General features: G+C 40.2%; 1 protein-coding gene across 1 annotated transcript; it reads right to left on the bottom strand.

The window, feature by feature from the left end:
- Positions 1-9,842: 9,842 nt before the first annotated feature.
- Positions 9,843-18,391, bottom strand: LOC142489967 (thiol S-methyltransferase TMT1A-like). The gene is made up of 2 exons (XM_075591653.1): positions 17,773-18,391; positions 9,843-10,485 (listed from the first exon to the last, which is right to left on the bottom strand). The coding sequence occupies exons 1-2, from the start codon at positions 18,268-18,270 to the stop codon at positions 10,249-10,251; spliced, it is 735 nt and encodes a 244-aa protein (XP_075447768.1). The 5' UTR covers positions 18,271-18,391; the 3' UTR covers positions 9,843-10,248.
- Positions 18,392-19,940: the final 1,549 nt, after the last annotated feature.

Here is a 19,940-nt window from a genome sequence, read left to right as displayed (position 1 = left end):
CGTTGGGTTTACAAGGCATCCAGGGGATCTCCAAAGGTGTAATAATTGGACTCCCAATATCACTTGGTGCCAAATAGTGTTTAAGGGTCTTAGCCCTACGGTAAATAAAGCTTGGTTTTTGATGAAGAGAGGGACCCAGAATCGGATTGTTACATAAAATATTCCAGTTTTTATTAATTATCTTTTGAATGCTAGTGCTAACTGAACTAAATTCTGTAATAAATGGTACTTTAAGTTTATCACTTACATCTTCATTATTTATTTGTTTTTTTCTGAATCAATAAAGAATCCCTCTCCATCTTATCCACTTTTTCCAAAGAACTGAACAACAGGGCCTTATCGTATCCTCGTTCAATAAACCTCTCAAAAAGAGAAGTCGATTGAGATTCAAAGTCAGTTTGAAGGCTACAATTTCGTTTAATACGCATAAACTGGCTTAATGGTATATTATCAATCCAGGATCTTTTATGATTGCTGGATGATAATAAAAAGCTATTGGTGTCCACCTTTTTAAAAAATGTTTTTGTATTGATATTTTCACCAGTCCTAGATACCAAACTGAGGTCCAGGAAATCTATCTGATTTGAATTGGTTTCAGAAGTAAATTTTAAGTTAAAATCATTTTTATTCAGATAGATATTAAATAATTCCAAAGTATCTCCTCCCAGATGCACAGGACATCATCAATATATCTCTTTCAAACAATAACCCTATCCGCAAATGGGTTATTATGCCATATAAAGTTATCCTCCCATATCCCCATGTATATGTTGGCATAACTGGGGGCAAAACGCGTCCCCATGGCAGTGCCACACAACTGTATATAGAACTGATTTAAAAATAGAAAATAGTTGTGTGACAAAATAAAACTGATGGCATCGATAATAAAATCACAATTTAGTGGGTGGAGTTCTATATCTTTTGATAAAATCTCCTTAATTGCATCAATCCCTTTATCATGGGGAATGCATGTATAAAGGGATTGAACATCAAATGTTGCCCATCTATAACCATCTTGCCATTTTATTGTTATTGTTTTGACCAGATTCAAGACGACAGTGGTATCTTTAATGTATGATGGCAGTAATTTCACATAATTTTGTAGAAAAAAATCTACGTACAGTGACAAATTTGATGTTAAGGACCCAATTCCGGAGATTATAGGTCTACCCGGTGGATTGATTGATGTCTTGTGTATCTTGGGAAGATGATAGTTTACTGGTATAGTGGGAGATAATCATTTAAAAATTGATATTCAGATTTATTTAAAACTGTGGACTCCAAAGCTTCATCGAGAAGGCTCTGTAGTTCGGAGACAAAGCGTTTAGTAGGATCTTGACTGAGTCTACCATAACTAACAGAATCATTCAGTATGCGCATTGCCTCCATTTCGTAATCCTCACGATTCTGGAGAACTACTCCTCCACCCTTATCTGCTTGCCTTATGATCAGATCTTTCATATCCTGTAATTCTTTTAATGCTAAATGTTCCTTATAGCTAAGGTTATGTAAAATATCAGATGACTTAAATTTTTTTACCAGTGATGTGAACTCATTGTTCACTATATTAAAAAAACGAATCAATAAAACTCCCTTTGCTATGCGCAGGGTAAAACCTAGAGGGTGGCTTAAAATTACTATGTTGGCATAATGTCAGGTGATTTTCTTCATCAAGATTTTCTGGATCTAAAACCAATTCATTAGAATCGGTTGACATTTCTTTTTTGAGGAAATGTCTCTTTAGTGTCAGGTTCCTAGTGAATTTGTGCAAATCAGTAAATAACTGAAACCGTTTGGTCCACTAGATTGGGAGAACTTAAGACCTTTACTTAGGACCAACTTCTGACATAAGGTCAAATCTATTTTGGATAAATTAAAAATGCTTTTAAAAGATTCGTTATTCACTAATTTGATTCCCTTCTTTGCTTTGGTTTTACACCCTCCTCTCGTTCCTCTTCTGGTGAGTGATGTCTTTTCTGAGATCTGGGAGTCTCTAGATTCTTTTTCTCTTTCTCTCTTAATATGCTCCCCTTTTCTGTTGGGCCCAAATACCGTAATTTGAGTTCCTCCAGAAAAAGGGACTTTTTTGGAGATTGCTGTTCAGAGTTTTTCCTAGGGGGTGAATTGGCCCTTTTCTTTTCATAGTGTCTATCTTTCTGGTGTGTATCTTTACCATGTGACTCCTTATGGGAGTACTCTGATCTGTTTTTAGAGCTATTTCTCCTTTTATTATAACTCCTATAGTGTTTGTCTTGTGTTTTTTTGGAATAGTTTTTATAGGGTTTTCAATTATCTTTTGGTTGTTCTTTTTTCCCCCTTTCTCCTTCATAATGGAGACTATTTTCTCTTTTTTTCTTTTGGTGTTGTATAACTTGAAAGCCCAGTTATGCCTGGGAAACATGTGTCTGAGTGCTTCATCCAGCACTCAGAAGGTTAACTCAGGAGGAAGCTAGGTAATCAGAAGGTAAGCTGACACCTGATAGCCAGCAAGGTAGAAAAGGATCTTGTTACTGGCAGTAGCTGGCTGCCTTAGACCAGAGCACGCTGCTATGTGAGCTGCTAGCCAGACGGATTCAACCAAAGTAAGCATTGTTAATTTGTTTTCCTGACTGCATAATATATACTTACGGTTTGGTAATGGTTTAGCCAGCCAGCCTGCTAGATAGGCCTGGAGTGTTAGTCAGTTCTCCCAATGTGGAGCAGGTTTTGTTTTGGTTTAAAGGGACAGTGTACCCACATGTTATGTTATGTTGTGGAGAAATAAAGCCACTGAACGTTTTCATTATCCTGAAACTACACGTGTGGACTGTTCCCTGACCTCGGCTACAGGCCGTCCTGCCACAATGTCCCATGCAACAGTTGGCAGTGAAGTCAATGTTAAATAATGTACTGAACATTTTGTTTTGTAATAAAATGTGAAATGCCTACATTTGTTAACATCTTGAGTGACCAGGGTAATTTACCAATTGATTACTTAATCTCCATGCTTTTTTTCTGGCCTTGAAGACACCTGTTTTAGATATTGAGTATATATGTATTGTACCATCCAATGTCCCCCATATGCAAACCACTAAATACAGGAGAGACAACTCGCCGTGAACTCGACAACTCGCAGTGAGTAGAAAGAATGTAGATGGATTATGTCAACTGAGATGCATGAGTGATGGCCTAACTTTTGTCCTGTGATGTGATCAAGAACCGGCAGTTGCACCTGTACATCCTGAAAAACAGCTTCATCCAAAAGTTTTTTCTAAATCTTCAACATATTGTTTTGTTGGATCATCCAATAATGGACGATATGATAAATGGTAAGACAACAGTCTAAGTGCCTCATTCTCATAGTCCACCCTATTTTGGACTACTACTTCCCAACCCTTGTCGGCCTCCCTAATTATAATTTATTTATTGAGTTTGAGGAGTTTGAGTGTCCCATTCTCTTGTTTATTAAGATAATAACTTTTGGGGTTGTTGAAATTTGTTACTAAGGTTGTAAAATCTTTGTTGACATGTGAAAGAAAGTTTCTATAAAACTCCCTTTGAAATTAGTGGGATAGAACTTGGAAGGAGGTTTAAAGTGGGTATGAGAGGTAGCTAGAGGGATATCACCATTAGGTATTAATTCTATAGGTGGTGAAACACCACAGATCACTGTTGGTTGTTAAGGAGGATTAGAGAAGTTCTCAATCTTAACAAAATGGCGTTAGTAAAGTCAAGTTCCTCATAAATTTGTATAAGTCTGTAAATAATTGAAAACCATTAGGTTCCGAAGTAGGTGCGAAGGATAAGCCTCTACTCAGGACCTGTGGGATTGAAGAGGTGTTAGTTGAAAAGAAGAAAGAGTAAAGACACTTCTACTGTCTAGCGGTGGTGCAATCGCTCTCTTCATTGTGGCAAACCTTTTTCCCCTGCTCCTTCTTCTTGTTGGCGTTGTCCCCATCATCAAGAGGGCTCGAGTCTGTTTGGCTCTCTCCTAATTTGGTACCCATGGAGTCTTTGGGCCATGTCTGTTATTTACTGAATCTAAAAAAGAGGAGAACACAGATTCTGTCTTGGAGTCTTAGGAGAGGGGTGGTTCATCCAACATATATAAGGGCGCATATCTAGAATATATCTCTGAACCATGAATAGGATTATTCTGTTGATACGGTATGTTTCTAGATTTCAATTTATCATCCCTTGGTTTGATATGTTCACTCTTGGGGTTACGATAAGGAACCCTAGACCAACCTTCATTTATGTTGTCCCAAATTCTCAATTTATCATTGAATGTATAACATTTATATTATCCCACAATTATTTTCTTTTTTTGGATCAGTTTTATCTTCAAATTTGAGGTACAGGAATGGGCACACATGTTGCCATCAGATATGGCAATTTATATATGGGGGCATGGGAACAGTGCTGTATCTGGCACAACAATCCCTAGTCTCAACAGATTATAGTTTGGAAAGGCTTCATTGATGATATCGTCTTGGGGTGGAGGGGTGACGAAGAATCTCTTCAATCATTTTTGGGTTACATTAATAGTAATGATAATAATCTATTGTACACTTCCACCAATCATAACAAAGAGATCGATTTTCTTGATATCCATCTTGAAGCCTTGAGCAGTGGCAATATTGTTACCATTACTCATTTAAAAAAAGTGGATACCACTAGCTTTTTGATGGCCACAATAAACACTGGATCCGAAACATCTTTCTGGGCCAATTTACAAGACTCAGATGCAATTGTAGTCGCAATGTGGATTTTGAACAACAAGCTAGTGAACTCTTCAACACATTTCTATCAAGGGGTTAAAAATCAGATTTAACTAGTGCATGGCGTCGGGCTAGGGACCTTGATAGAGATCAACTATTGATCACTAAGACTCAGTTCACCCCTTATCTACAGACTACAGATCAAATTAATGTTCCCTTTATTACTAAATACAGTTGTCAAGGTAATGCCTCAAGCACACTATCCATAAGCATTGGAACATTTTAGGTTGTGACCCTGTTTTGGGGTCTAGACTATTTGATAGGCCATGAATATTATTTAGGAAGTCTAATAATTTCAAAAATTCACTTGCTTCAAGTGATATAGGTGATAAAATATCTGAGGCTCCAACACTGACATGGCCATCCTCTAAACCTTTGGGTAACTTTACATGTGGTAAATGTTTAACGTTTAACTACATAAAAACCCACAAGACTTTTTCTTCCTCTGCTTCCTCTAAAAAATATGATATTAAGGATTGCATTACTTTTACTACTACACATGTCCTCTACCTCCTCGACTGTCCCTGTGGTCTCCTTTGTGTGGTTAGGACCAAGAGACACTTGAGGAGGCGCATTTTAGAGCATGTAAGAAACATTAAAATTGTCTTTGAAAAACACAGTGTCTCCAGACATTTTAAGACATACCATAAACAGAATCCATCCTCCCTTCAGTACAAAAGTATCCAAATTGTTCCAATAGACAGGAGGGGAGGTGATAGAGTAAAGGCACACTCAAAACAGGAGAGTTATTGGATTTTTCCATTTAAGACCATGATACCTTTGGGACTGAATGAGGATATAGACACTGTCTCTCTCTACTAATATTAGTTCTTAGTTAGTCTCTAGGATCCTCTGCTGTGGACATTATGTGGTGATGTGCTCTCTCTATAACCTACATATTTTAGGTTTGGTCTCCCTCTGTTGTTCCCTATTTAGGGGTGTGTGTCTCATTTAAATACCATTGGAAAACCAGCAGAACTGTTTCCATATATACTGTATGTACTTAATTAATATGCTTTGAATAAATATGCACTAATTCCATTTTATTTATTTTCTCTCTTTTTTATTATGCAATAATGAATAAGTTCAATTATGCAATACATTTGCTATATGTTTTTTTTTTTTTAGGATTTTATAAATCTTATATAAACCTGTGACACAGTCCTTTTTTGGGGCAGGTAGGATTCTGTTAATCCACCTGAATATGTGATTGGTTTTATTGCATCAACCAATAAGGTGTTTGGCAATTGAAGCATGCACACCTGTTTTCTGCCCAATCCAAAAATGGGTTTAAATAGCACACTCTCCCTTTACAATCATTCCCTGATGAAATAGCACCTGCTACGAAACGTGTTGGATTAGATTGTGTGCTATTTTCCACATTGAGCTTGCTTCCTGGATAACGCTGGAAATCCTGATGTTTGAAACCGTCCTGCTTCTAACCAATGCAACGCGGTGACGTGACTCCTGAGCAACCTTGCTGCTGTGCTAACGGAGGTGATTTTAGTCCCAGCTGCACCGGCCTGGCAGACGGAAACGTGGGGTGTCTACATCTGGGACCGGGTGCTTTCCCTACCCGAGCCTATCTTCCCTACCACCTTGTGAGTGTTTGTCTGCTGGAGAACACGAGCGGGTGCTGCATACGGCAGAGCTGGTTCCTCCCCCAGAACGGGACTGTTGAAACTGGGAGCGGGCGCCTTCAATACCCGAGCTGATGCCTGGACATTTATCTCTTTCGCTCACCGCCACTTTGGCGGTTCCATTCACGGGACCAATATTAACCCTACGATGACCATGGGAGTCAGGTGGTTGATATCTGCACATTTAGCAAATGTCTATGCTCTTCATGTCTTTCATTATGCATTTTTATATATATACATTTTACTAAAATCAATTTCTTATGAGAATTGTGCGCTTGTCTCGTCTACTGTATCTAATGCTATCATTTGATGTCCTGAGCCATCTGTTCTGACCAGCCGCATATTCACTTATCTTGGAATTTTCTGAATTGTCCAACGTTAATTGGTTCATTTTTTTTCACAAACTTCTTGAGTTTTATATATTCTAAAGTTTTTTTTCCCCCACAACTACAACACTACTTGTTTAGAATATATACCTCTCGCCCTGCGTTTTAGGAAGTGCCGAAGTTACAATCTGAAGACTTTGTATTTACAAAAGTGCTTTGATTTATTTGTTGTCACACAGCTGGATGAGTACAACAGAATGGGATGATCAACGGAGTACTGCTAATGTCACCAACTTGTTGTAGTTACTTGTAACCTGATATCTACAAAATTGAACTAGTAAACATGTCTGGTCAGCAGACAATCTATAATGGAACTCCACAGTATCAATAAATAAGTAGAGCCCCAATATGGGTATTGATACAAATGGCGTATAGTGTTTCTCTTGGGTAGGAGACAGAGCTAACTGTAGCGACCAAGGTGTTAAGTATTTATTTAATACAATGGATTGATGGTCACCAAGGGAGTAGTGTTAAATAGCGGAAATGTCAGATTAGATATTAATCCCGGCTAGGACAATTGACGTTGATGTTATAATTATGTGTATCACCAGAAATTAAATGGTGCTGCTTCAGTGTGAGCTAATTTATTGCACTTATAGTGGGTTGCCGTGCAGCCTGAGATGAAATTTAGCCCATTAGGTTCAGTGTGTATATATACACTAGTGTAACAAGTATCACTGAAAATAAAAAAGGTGATTTTTTTTTCTCAGTGTTTCTCTTAGGAAGTAAGCGGAACCAACTATTGTGACCAAGTTGTTAGGTACGTGTTTAATTGTAGATCTTGACAAGAAAGTTCAGAGTGATATTTATCGGAAAGACAATTCCCGCAATGCTTTGTTGCATGCGGATAGTTGCCACAATAGATCACTTTTCAAAGGAATTCCTAGAGGACAATTTCTAGGTCTTCGTAGAAATTGTTCCCCATTGGATAAGATCAGGTCATCCGATTTAAAACATTGCTTTTTTACACAGAGGTTACAATAGTCGAGATTTGAATGAGGCTTTTGAATATGCACTGTAAGTGGACAGGACTGATCTTATTTCTATGGCTAATACCAACATGGATATAGATATCAATACTACTGCCCATGATCCTTCCTACGTTATTACTCAATATAGCAGTCAAGCTGCAGCCATATCGGCTATTATCAGGAAACACTGGCAAATTCTCACTAGATCCCCGTATACATGACATGGTATCAATGGATCCTAAAATAGTATTTACTAAATCTAAAAAAATCGGTAACAATTTCTCCCAGTATGTTTATAACACAAAAACCGAACAGGAATAAGGGATTTTTTCCATTACTTAAGGGTTCACATAAATGGGGACTTTGTTAAATTTGCCCCTATATCCATAAAACGTCAACCTTTGAGAAGACAAAACACAGAAATACACTATTAAATCCTTTATTACATGTCAGACGAGTTATGTAGTATATCTTCTTACATGCGGTTGTCTTCAACATTTATGTGGGATTGACTACAAGGTTACTCAAAATACGTATTTTAGAACATGTTAGATTAATTTCTAACAAGGATACAAATCATCCAGTGTCAAAATATTTGGTAGAATGCCAATAAAGTTCTCCTCAGTCATTGAAATGTACAGCTTTGGAACATATTCCTATTTCAAACAGAGTTGGCAATAGAACTAAAATGCTGTACCAAAGAGAGGCATTTGGGATGTTCACTCTGGGTACACTCCAACCTCATGGTCTTAACTCAGAGTGGGACCTCAATTGCTTTCTCTGAGCTATCGGCATCTTCTGTTCTAGTTTATATAGTGTAATATTAACAACTAGATATATATGTTACTCTTTGTTGCTATCTGTCCCTCATCTTGCTACAATATAATGAACATAACAATTACATTACCTCTATTTACTATAGAATTTATATATATTTGTTTCCCTATAAGTGTATAGTTAGATGTTTCACATACAATCTTTCATTGTTATTTTCTATGCTATAGATCTAACTGAATTTAGTTGGTTATGGAATTTACATGTTTATAGATACGGGTTTACATTTCCCTTATCCAAATGATGTATCTGATACAGAGATTATTACTTAATAGTTTGTTAATGTTTAACATTTCATATATATTATTACTCTTTAGAGATTAATTACACACTATATGTTATGTTTATTGATGTGTGTGTTTGATACATTTTGTGTTTTAAACCTGTACATGTTTCTCTTTACTTTAATATTTCTTTCATCTTGAAGCATTATTTATTAAGCATCATTTGTTAGAATATATTATAGAATCTACATGCTCCAAATTAAATATTATGATTGAATATATATTTTATTTATATTATTCAACATTTACATTAGTATGAACAGGCAATATTACACTGATGCATTAAGATTAACTTTTTGATTATAATCCATATTAATTATCTCTGGATTTGTTATCTGTGGCTTATTTATTAGCCATAGTAGTCTTAATGTATTGTTTTTCTTTTCATGTTTTTACTATGTGGTCTCAGTTGATGTGATGGTTATCATTATTTTTCTAATTAATTGAATGTTTCAATACTGATATATCACAATCAGCTGCGTCTGGTGTGTTTTTTTAAGCATTCAGCACATATTAAGGTGTTTACTTCCGGTCTGTCCACTATTCGTTGAGAAAGCGCAACATCTGCGTGGGAGGACTTTTTCCGTTCTGAATACCACTTCTACGTTCTAATAAAGCCATTTTCTAATTTTCCACTACCTGGGTTCCCTGTTTTTTCCTTCATGGATCTTTTTTTGGATAATCAGTGAGTGCCCTGGAATACCTTCACATTTTTTTGTGCTCCTTTTTGTGAGCACAAGGCACATTGAACAGGCAACCAGGAAGTGGAAGTGGTCTGTTTTTTAAAGGAAGCATGAGAGGGGTCCACGAGTATGATCAACATAGAAGAGGCAAAGCATATTTTGAAACAGATGCAATTAACAGATACAACTCTAAAGAGAAATATTGAAAATAAAATTAAACGGGACAACTGACGAACGAGAAGAGGTCAAGATAACAGTAGTTAAAAGGAACCACAAACACAAAGTTTTTCATACATCTATGTTTAATCTACTTGGTCAGGAATTTATTCACAAGCAATCAAATTGGTTGACACAGTTTCCATACATATATTTGTGCTATAAAGCCAACTTCCACCATATTACCACAATCCACGTTCAATATTGATTCATTTTTGTTAAAAAGGTTTTTTTTAAAAATACATAATTCTCTGCCAAATCATTTTTTTTGTTATAAGGCTGTATTTGGCCCCCCTTGTTAAAAAATAAATAATACATTTTTTTTAAAAAGCAGCTGTTGGACTTTTTGCTTCACCCTTTTTAAAAAAAACCTTGTAGACAACACTAATTAAAAGCATGAAGTCCCAAAGATAACTTCATTGAAGGTAGTTACTTAAACATATCAACCATTCCACTAATTCCTCCATTTAAAAGTTATTTGACAGCAAAACCAATTACATGAGGTCGAACTGGACTCCATTTATAAGGAGCTTGAATATGCCGTAGTTTAACTTCAGAGAATTTGGCATTTTCCAGGTATTTCCAAGTTTCCTTTGTAAGTCTACAACCATCCCCTATGTATTTCCAAGTTGGATCCAGGATTTTCTGGACAAAATAAGTCCATGAGGAAGCATTTGCAGCAACATGTTCCAGGAAATAGAAGGCTCCACCCTGAAAGTTAAATTTGTACAGTTAGGAAGCAAGAAAAATAAAAAGACGTTTTTTTCCCTTGAAGGATGACAATTGCAACAATATACATGTTGTATGGCCCCTTTAAGCAAATAAAGTGTCTTCTGGTATCATAAAGGTATCTTATTGAATAGAACCGCTTTTTAAAATATGGCCCACAATGTGGCGATTACGTACTTCTTTAGAAAGATGTGGAAAAATGCTGTTGCAACTGGTGAGGAAAGGCAGAATAATTTGAATGCGACAATAGAAAGTAAAATAAGATATAAATAAATGACTACTAATTAATTGTTTCCCTGTGCTAAAATATGTATAATGGTGACCCATGTTTTTCTTCCACCTAGAGTAGCAAATTTTTTTTGAATTGCTAAATTGTGTGTGATGGAATGAACATGTGTATTGAAAGCCGCATTTAATGTTTAAGATCTTCCTTCACCCTTAAAATTACTGCTCTTTTTTTTTTAAACCGTGTAAATCTTTTTCTACTTACAAAAGGGCTAGTAAAATAGTCTTCTTTGAAAAAATAGCGACTGAAAATACCATTACTGAAGCTCTACAATAACTGCAGCTGAAAACCTTCCCAACTTTCCATAAATCCATAAAAGCAATAATATAAGAAAGGCCTCTCCTTGGAGTTATGACTGCGGGTTAGAAGTCAATGTGATCACAAATCTCAAAATGGTCTGTTTATTAGAGTTACACTTTGTGTGCTCTAACAGAAGTTGGGCCTCGTGAGTAAAATACAAACAGTAGGTAATATTTGAGACATTCTTTAAAATCTAGAATCACACTAATCCATTGCTAACTTCAAAACATTTAATCTAAGGTTAACAATGTTAAATGGCCTATATGAGTTTAGTCAGTCGGAGACTAAAGTATACTGAATTCTCAAAATAGTACGATGATGATGATGATGATCAGTGGCGTAACAAGGCATGTGTGGGCTCCCGGGCAATTTTTTTGTATTGTTTGCCAGCGCATGGGTAATCGGGACTTGCTTACTGCATATGCGCGGTCGCCAATTGCCTACCGCACATGCGTGATCATCTCTTTCCAACCGCACATGGGCGATCAGCTCTTTCCAACTGCGCATGTGTCATTGGTTCTTTCATACCGTGCCTGCGCGATTGGCACTTGCTGGCTGCTCATGCAATCGGCAAGCTTCGATCACGCATGCGCGGTGGGCAAATGCTGACCGCGCACATGCGATTGACAACCGCAGCAGCAAAAATATGTACTGTTCAAGTTAGAGAGCGGGACCCCCAGGAGCGCAGGCCCCCGGGCTTTGCACGGGCTATAGCTACGCCCCTGATGAGGATTCTGGGGGTGATGTATCATAGCAAATTGAGAAAAATTAAGGCAAACTTTGTTAATCGTGTGTCCCTTTGCGTGAATGTATCAAGGTCTTTGCTCAAAATTTTGCGCCATTTGCCCCACCTTGTGATTTGGCGAGTGACAATATTTATAAAATATTTTACCAGGAAGTAATACATTGAGAGTTACCTCTCGTTTTCAAGTATGTCCTGGGCACAGAGTTAAGACAAAAAATACATGGTTACAAATACAGTTGCATAAATGAACAGGGTATACATTATATACAAGACATTGCATGCACAGTTAAAGAAAATATATATTATGGGCGTATGCAACAGTTACAGACCAGATTAAAATGTGAGACAGCCTTAGATTTGAAAGAACTTAAACTGGTGGTGGATGTGAGAGTCTCTGGTAGGTTGTTCCAGTTTTGGGGTGCACGGTAAGAGAAGGAGGAACGGCTGGATATTTTGTTGAGTATTAGGACTATGAATAGTCTTTTGGAGTCTGATCTCAGATGATAAGTGCTGCATGTGGTAGGGGTGAGGAGCATGTTCAGATAGCTGGGTAGCCTGCCCAGAAAGAATTTGAAGGCAAGACAGGAAAGGTGAACTTTGCGCCTAGACTCGAGTGATGACCAATCTAGTTCTTTGAGCATTTCGCAGTGATGTGTGTTGTAGTTGTATTGGAGAACAAAACGACAAATTGAATTGTAGAGGGTGTCAAGTTTGCTAAGGTGGGTTTGAGGTGCAGAGCCATATACTATGTCTCCATAGTCAATAATTGTCATTAGCATCTGCTGTGCGATATGCTTTCTGACCAGGAGACTAAGGGAGGATTTGTTCCTGTAAAGTACCCCTAGTTTGGCATAGGTCTTGGTTGTCAGGGTATCAATGTGCATCCCGAATGTTAAGTGGGAGTCAAACCATATGCTCAGGTATTTAAAACTAGTGACAGGGGTTAGGGTTGTGTTAGCGTTGGTTCTAATCTGGAGCTCAGTCGCTGGAAGCTTTAAAAATGTAGTCTTACATAGTTACATAGTAGTAGATGAGATTGAAAAAAGACGTACGTCCATCAAGTTCAACCTATGCTAAATTTAGACAACAGATATTTTATTCTATATCTATACTTACTTATATGTATAGGCAGAGGCTGCAACATGTGCTGGTGACCTATTAGGCTGCGAATTTTTGGTGTATACATACACAATTCCATTGCAGGACACATATGGCACATGTGGTCGATACGGACTCACACCAGCTAAAACAAGGCTTGTATACTCTCTCCTGTTGCTGTTTGGGTTCGCCGCAACCCTTATCTATATAGGCAGGGGCTGTAATATATGCTGGTGACCTATTTGGTTGTCAATGTTCGGTGTATACATACACAATTCCATTGCAGGACTTCCTGCTGTGCTTTAATAGTTCTCTATTTGTAGCTTAACAGCAGCTAAATAAGAGACCAGTTACACTCTTATTCTGTGCATATTGTGTTATCCTACAGTATTTGGGCAACTATGATATATAAATACTGAGTAACACGATAACCACAATGAAAGATATGTGTATTTACTGGCCACTATTATTCAAGTGGTGACTCTTTGGCATTTATTAACTATCATAGGGCATATGTGTGGTCTTTGTGCATCAGTTGCAAATTTGATGTTGCTTTGAACGGATACATCCACTACAGTTACTTTATCTGTGTCAGTTGATGTCAACCTCACATCATTGTATTCGTTTATAAGATTAGCAACATTTTTGCATTCCAGTTACTAATACCGCAAGCCTATGTGAACGCAGGAGGGGAAATGTAATTTCTGACTACAGCATCACAGTAGTAAATTAATCAGATAATCTCTTTTGTTCCCACTCCCCCGCTCCCATATGGGGATTTTTAACATTTTAAACATTTATTTTAACTATTGAGTGTGATATTTTGATGTATTAAATAATGTTTTGTTTTTCGTCGGTTCCATACCCTGATAGGGACTTTTTGTGCAGCCTTTGGCAATTAGGAGTAATATACCAATATTTAGGTAAAGAGTGCAGACAAGTGGGGTTCTTTACTCAATATCTTTTGAGATCTCGTGGTCATATATGTTACACCTCCATGCACCTACCTCATTATCTACAGGACTGTAATAATATACATATAGGTGAGCGGTTGAATTTCTCTTCTATGATCAAGAGGAAGGCAAACAAAAAACCCCATTAAGGGGAAAAATTAATTCCTTCCTGACTCCAAGAATTGGCAATCGGATTAATCCCTGGATCAACATCCTTCCCATGTATACTTATTTGGTATATCCCTGTATACCTTTCCCAAATACCATTGTTACAGTCTTGTCTGTGTTTAAAAACAGTTTGTTTTGGGAAATCCAATTTTCGAGTCTCAAAAAGTCAGACTGAAGTATGTGTTGAAGGTCAGAGAAGCTATGGCTGTGTGTATATAGGATTGTGTCATCGGCATACATGTGTATTGAGGCTTCCTTACAAGCTGTGGGGAGGTAATTGATGAACACTGAGAAGAGTAGGGGCCCCAGAACAGAGCCTTGCGGGACACCACAGGTGATATCTAGGGGGTTGGAGTTAGAGCCCGAGATGGACACATGTTGGGATCTACCTGATAGGTAGGACTGAAACCAGTTTAAATCATGCTTTCCTATTCCAGATTACTGGAGTTTGTTAAGCAGGCTAACATGATCAACAGTATCAAAAGCCTTTGCAAAATCTAGGAATACTGCACCAGTGAGTTGTCCCAGTTCCATTCCACACTGGATTTCATTGCAATAGGAGTTACATGACGCACAGAATATAAAGAGGTGTATCAAACTCACTTTAGAGGGACTTTTGTATCTTGTGCTTGAGTAAAAAAAAGATCTTCCAGGTTTAAGGTGGTGTAAACTTTTCTGGCCTACTATTTAAATCATTTGTAAGAAACGAATAGATTTGACCCAAATGCGAGCAGATAATGGAGCAATATGTCATAACAAACTTGTATTTGCACTTTCTTTATGTTCATACCTCTCCCCCACTGTTTATGTGTGCCTCTTACTTCAAGCTGCTTTTTAAATTATTTTTATTAATCAAAAGGAGTTGTGGGGCTGAAAATATTTACTCAGTGATTTTACCATAAGAAGTTTCATAGACTTCCATGCACTCACTGATAGAAATCTGTAAATGCCATTTTTAGTCCAGAACCACCAAATCTCACTGATTTTGGAAGATGTGGGTTGGCATCTAATAATCAAAAGATGAACATTAAAGCATCAATCATCCCCAATTAACCCTCAATTGTTTTCTGATCTGAAAGGGTGGGTGGGTAAGGTGGATACTATTGCAGAGCAAAACCCTATTTCTAGATTAACAAGAACGTGTTATGAACCATTGAAGTGCCAAAACTAATAGGGCGTGTTGGTAGAGGCAGATTATCCCTGAGGTAAACGCTGCATCCCAGAGTGAAGTTTACCTTACTGATTTGCTTGCTACCAATGATACCCCAGTGGGACCATGATATTATTATTTATTTTATATGGCACCAGGATACAGAACAATATAGCAGTAGGGAAGAACAAACCATACAATTTAAAACATAATTGAACAATAGGTCAGTGTTTGTCAACCAAGGTGCCAGAAAACCCTGGTGTGTACAGACCTTGCTAAGCAGGCCAGTGCTGCTGACAGGGGGGAGAGCGGTGGCACTTGTCCCGGGCTCGGAGGCTGTGGGGGGCCCGGCTGGTGCTGACAGTTGGACATGACCTCTTGCCGGGCCCCAGCGCCGCTCCGTGTCTGGTTGCCGGGCCCCAGATTTCCTCCCCCGCTGCAGCAGGCGTCTGTCTCTGCTGTTGATGCAGCTTCCCGTGCAGGCCCGGAAGTTCAACGGCTTGTAGGCACTGCACAGAAGGTGCGCAAGCGATGTGCAGCGGAGGAGGTGATGTGAGGTACAAGTGGTGGGGTGAGGTACAAGGGAGGATATGAGGTACAAGGGGGGGTGGTGATGTCAGGTACAAGGGTGTGTGTGTGTGTGTGTGTGTTGTATTTTACGTGTGTGTGTGTGTGTGTGTGGCATTGGGGGTAATTATTGTGGTGGAGATTGAGGGAGCGGGATTAAATGAAAGGGGGGTCATTAAGTGATAGCGGAGGGAGGGTGGAAAGAGGTGATGGGGGAGAGAGAGAAATACACATGGAGAGGGAAAATAGAGGAGGTGGCTCACGATGGTGTGGGCAGGCAACTGACAAGTTGCAGGCCCCCGGTCTAAACTCTAGTCCTGGGCCCCATGAACTCGGTCGGCGGCCCTGCAGCAGGCACTTCTCGCTCAGCCTGGCACAGAGGAGAGAGGCATCTCTCCATCTCCAGACAGTGCAGGACACAGCGGCTCAGCAGCTGACATGTTTCAAATGTGTGGGAAGATGGAACCGTGGAAGGAAAGGTGGATGAGGGGGAAGGTATGTGGTGTAAGTAAGAGAATGGGGTTGAATGTGGTGTTTGATTTACAAAGAGGGTGAGGGTGCTGTGTGAGAAGGGGAGACATGTGAAGTGTGTGTTAAGTGGATAGGCGAGTATGCTGTACGAGGGTGAATGTGCAGTGTCTAAGCCTGGGGGCGTCACAGAGCGCTGGTTCACCCTCATTGGGCGAAACGCTCACGTGACCGGCCTGTCGCGCCAAGAAATCAGCTTCAACTGATTTCTTGCGCAACGCGTGCAACCTCCCACTTCCGCCCGCACGCCACATTGACGAGATCACTGCCTCTTAGGGCTCGTTCAGGGAGGCAGCTGAGGACTCGGAGGGGGGGCGTGCGGGAGGCAGTGCTGGGAGTTTGCTGGCGACATGTGATTATCCCCCAGCTGCCTTTTCAGCGTTGGGGAGGGGGCGGGGCTACAGGCTGCAGGGTTAAAGTATCCAAGCTGCAGCCATGAAATCATTCTGAAGAATGATTTCATTGGCTGCCTTGGTCCCTGTGACGCCGCTTCAGCTCCAAGAAACGAAATTTTCGTTTACTGAGCTGTCGTCAGCGGCAACGCCTGGCTTCGGAGGCAGGGCAGTAGCTACCTTGAAAACAAGTATTCAAATTGAATACTTTGTTTCTCACTGCAGCAAGCACGTCAGCACGCCCTCCCTCCGAAGCCAGCACCCTGAACGAGGCCTTAAGGCAGTCTGATCGCTCAGCGTGCGGACGCACCATCACCCTAGCCTAAGAGGGTGGGGGGGTGTGCTTGTGAAAATAAGATTGAGTATATATGTAAGCGAGGAGAATGGATGTTAAAGTCCCTTCAGGTTGAGGACCCCTGCAATAGGTAATAAGGCCCTTGCTCGTTTAGGGAGCACTATCACCAAGTTGCATATTTGTAAAGGGAGTTCCTGGTTATAAGAATTCAGCTGTTTGCATTTAAGGCACCACTGTTTAGGCAACATGGGAGGAGTGTTACTTTTAAATCACAATGTCACACTATTATTTCTCAATAAGGAAATACTTTGCTTCATATGCTAAATATCATCACCTAAAATCCATAGGCAATATGCCATAACACAGGTGACAAGATTTGTCAGAGATAAAATCCAATTGAAAGCACTGGATTTATGACTTAAGGAGTCAATCGGTCTAGACCCCCCTTCCCTTGTAATTAGAAGCTATGGGTCTACAACTGAATTTGAGGACAATGTATTAAATATCCCTCAGTTGTTTCCGCTGTCTCGATTTCTTTAAGGTCCACTTAAGTGATAAACGTATGACGGAAGGCACTCACATTCCTCCGCTCTACCACAAGAGCAAAGTTTAAACACATGCGAGCAGGAGATACGTATTTTAACCCCATAGTGAATGAATCTCTTCACTAATAAAACATGCTTGTTAAAGGTCACTAACTCGTATGGAAATGACCTCCCTCTGCAACCAGCGTCTCTTTAAATTAAGGTGCCACTCAAACTCGCTCGGATATTCGGAGCTCACTCACGGGTCTCAGAACTCGCAGTACTTCTGTCAGCAGCCCCTCTACATTGTGCACAGAGCACAGGACCAGAGTGCAAACCGCCACATCCACCGAGGCATCATCCACCTGGGACATGTTATCCCCAGAGGCCACCAGGAAGCTCTGGAACTCCACGTGGTCGCTCTCCGCCAGGCTCTTGCTCAGGTACTTCTTGAAATTAGGGTTGGGGTCCACGCAAGTCACTTTGCACCCCCGAGGGTAAAACTGGAAGTTAGCACCTGTACCGCAGCCGATTTCCAGTAGAGCAAGTTCCCCGGCAGAACCTTTAAAGTCCCCCAGGTTACTGAAAAGACCAATCTTGTGTTCTCTCATTCGTTTGTTATAAAACCTGGTCGCCTTCTCCAGGAGGTAAGGAAGTATTTTCTTGATCACCGGGTGCCATAGCCCCAGGAAGGCAAGGATGTGTATGGGCAGTGCCAGGATGCCAACACATAGCTGCAGGAACACTATATGCAGAGCCATCTGCAGCTATGACACTCCACGCAACGCAGCGGTCTGTCAGTCTACAAGGGACGTGCATCTACCAGTGTGAGGAGGAGTGTATCTGGTGACTGGGCGGTTCCTGCAGCTGCTGTGTCAAAGACGTACAAAGAATTGTGAGAAGTATAACTTCTCATATAACACTAGGTTTATGTTATTCAGAAAGTGACCTTCAACTGTGCAATCTCATGAAAGAATAAAGATAACAAGCTGAGTATTGGAGCCTGAAGCATTCAGCGCCATCTTTGGTTTGGGAACGTGGAAACACATCATGGGCATTTTCTTTAAAGAGAGTTGTCCCTGGAAATGTACCTCTAGCAGTCTCACATTTGCTACAACAGCCTGAGGAAATAATGCTCACGTTTACGAAATTGCAATAGAAGAGAAACTGCAGCATGTGAGATCTATACGAAAACGGGGCTGCTATCAGATCTAAGTTCTAATTTGCAGAGGTCGGCTCTGCCTCTCATTGTGCTGGGCCTTGGAGACAGCAGGCTTCCTGTCTGAAATACATTCAATGGAAACTGCATCATCTTCCTTTAAAGCAATGGCGGTGTGGGCGAGAAGAGGGAAAAAACGGTCCATAAAAAAAAGGAGACAGTAATATTCAAGAAATGAAATGAGAGCAAAAAAAAAAAGTGTGTGTGTGTGCCGAGCATGCACATTTTAAGTGAAACGTCTTCATCTTTTGTCACAGAAATTGTATTTTTGATGGTACTTTTTAAAATTAAAACTCAAAACACAGTTTCAGTGACAAACGCAAAGAAGTTTGTCTTAGAACGTGCATGCTCGGCACACATCCTGTTTTAGCTATTTGCACTTCTATATTTATGCTAACTGTGTGTGTGTGACTGCACTTTGTTTTTAAAAGTTTTTATTTTCCATTCATTTGAAAAAGTTTTTTTCAGGTCAGAGGACCCTGCAGCACAATGTATAATAGCACATAGCAGCAGCACATGCCAGCAGCAGTGTGTGTGTGTGTGTCTCTGTGTCCGGGGGGGGGGGGGGAAATCGCATGCAGGCCCTCCCAGCAGTGGTTTGGAGATGCTGGTGGTGAGTTTGCGAGAGGGGGTGGCAGCCAGGGCAGCAGTATCCGGAGCGGGGACAGACGCGTGTGTGATGATTCAGATGCCCTATCCCCGGCGGAGGTCCCAGCCGAAGGGGGAGGAGGTGGTGGTCGCGCAGCAGTGTGGGTGGGAAGTGTTCGGCGGCTCACGGGGGGGGGGGGGGTTATTCAGGGGATGCGGGTGAGTATGTGTGTGTCGCTGCCTTCCTCGTCTCTGGTGACTCCTACTGGCAGCTGCCAACACTGACGGCCTCATCTGCCAGCAGTGACATCACTTCCGTCAGCACTGACTTCCATCTCAATTAAACACATGAATGTCGCTAAAGAAGTTTCACTTCAAAAAAGTGAAAATGGAAAAAGAATGACCGTGGGGAACATGGAAAAAGAAAGACATAAGGACAAGTGTGGCCTGAGGAGAGAGTGAAGTTACATGTGGGAGAGGTGATTAGAGGAGGAAAAGAAAACTGGAGAGAGAGAGAAGAGACAGGTGTAGAAAGTGGGGAAGGAAGAGAGGTAAAGACAGAAGAAACATGGAGGAAGGGAAAAAAGGATGCAAAGAAACTTTGGCAGAGGGAGAAAGAGGTGG

The sequence above is a fragment of the Ascaphus truei genome, chromosome 3 (genome assembly GCF_040206685.1).
Source record: "Ascaphus truei isolate aAscTru1 chromosome 3, aAscTru1.hap1, whole genome shotgun sequence".
Classification (NCBI taxonomy): Eukaryota; Metazoa; Chordata; class Amphibia; order Anura; family Ascaphidae; genus Ascaphus; species Ascaphus truei.
Note: the sequence above shows the minus strand (reverse complement) of the source record. Positions and strands in the feature narration are given on the sequence as shown.

Coding starts and splice junctions, on each gene's coding strand:
- LOC142489967 (XM_075591653.1), bottom strand. CDS start 18,270: ATGGCTCTGCATATAGTGTTCCTGCAGCTATGTGTTGGCATCCTGGCA. Junction 10,486..17,772: donor TACTGCGAGTTCTGAGACCC/GTGAGTGAGCTC, acceptor TTTAACTTTCAG/GGTGGAGCCTTCTATTTCCT.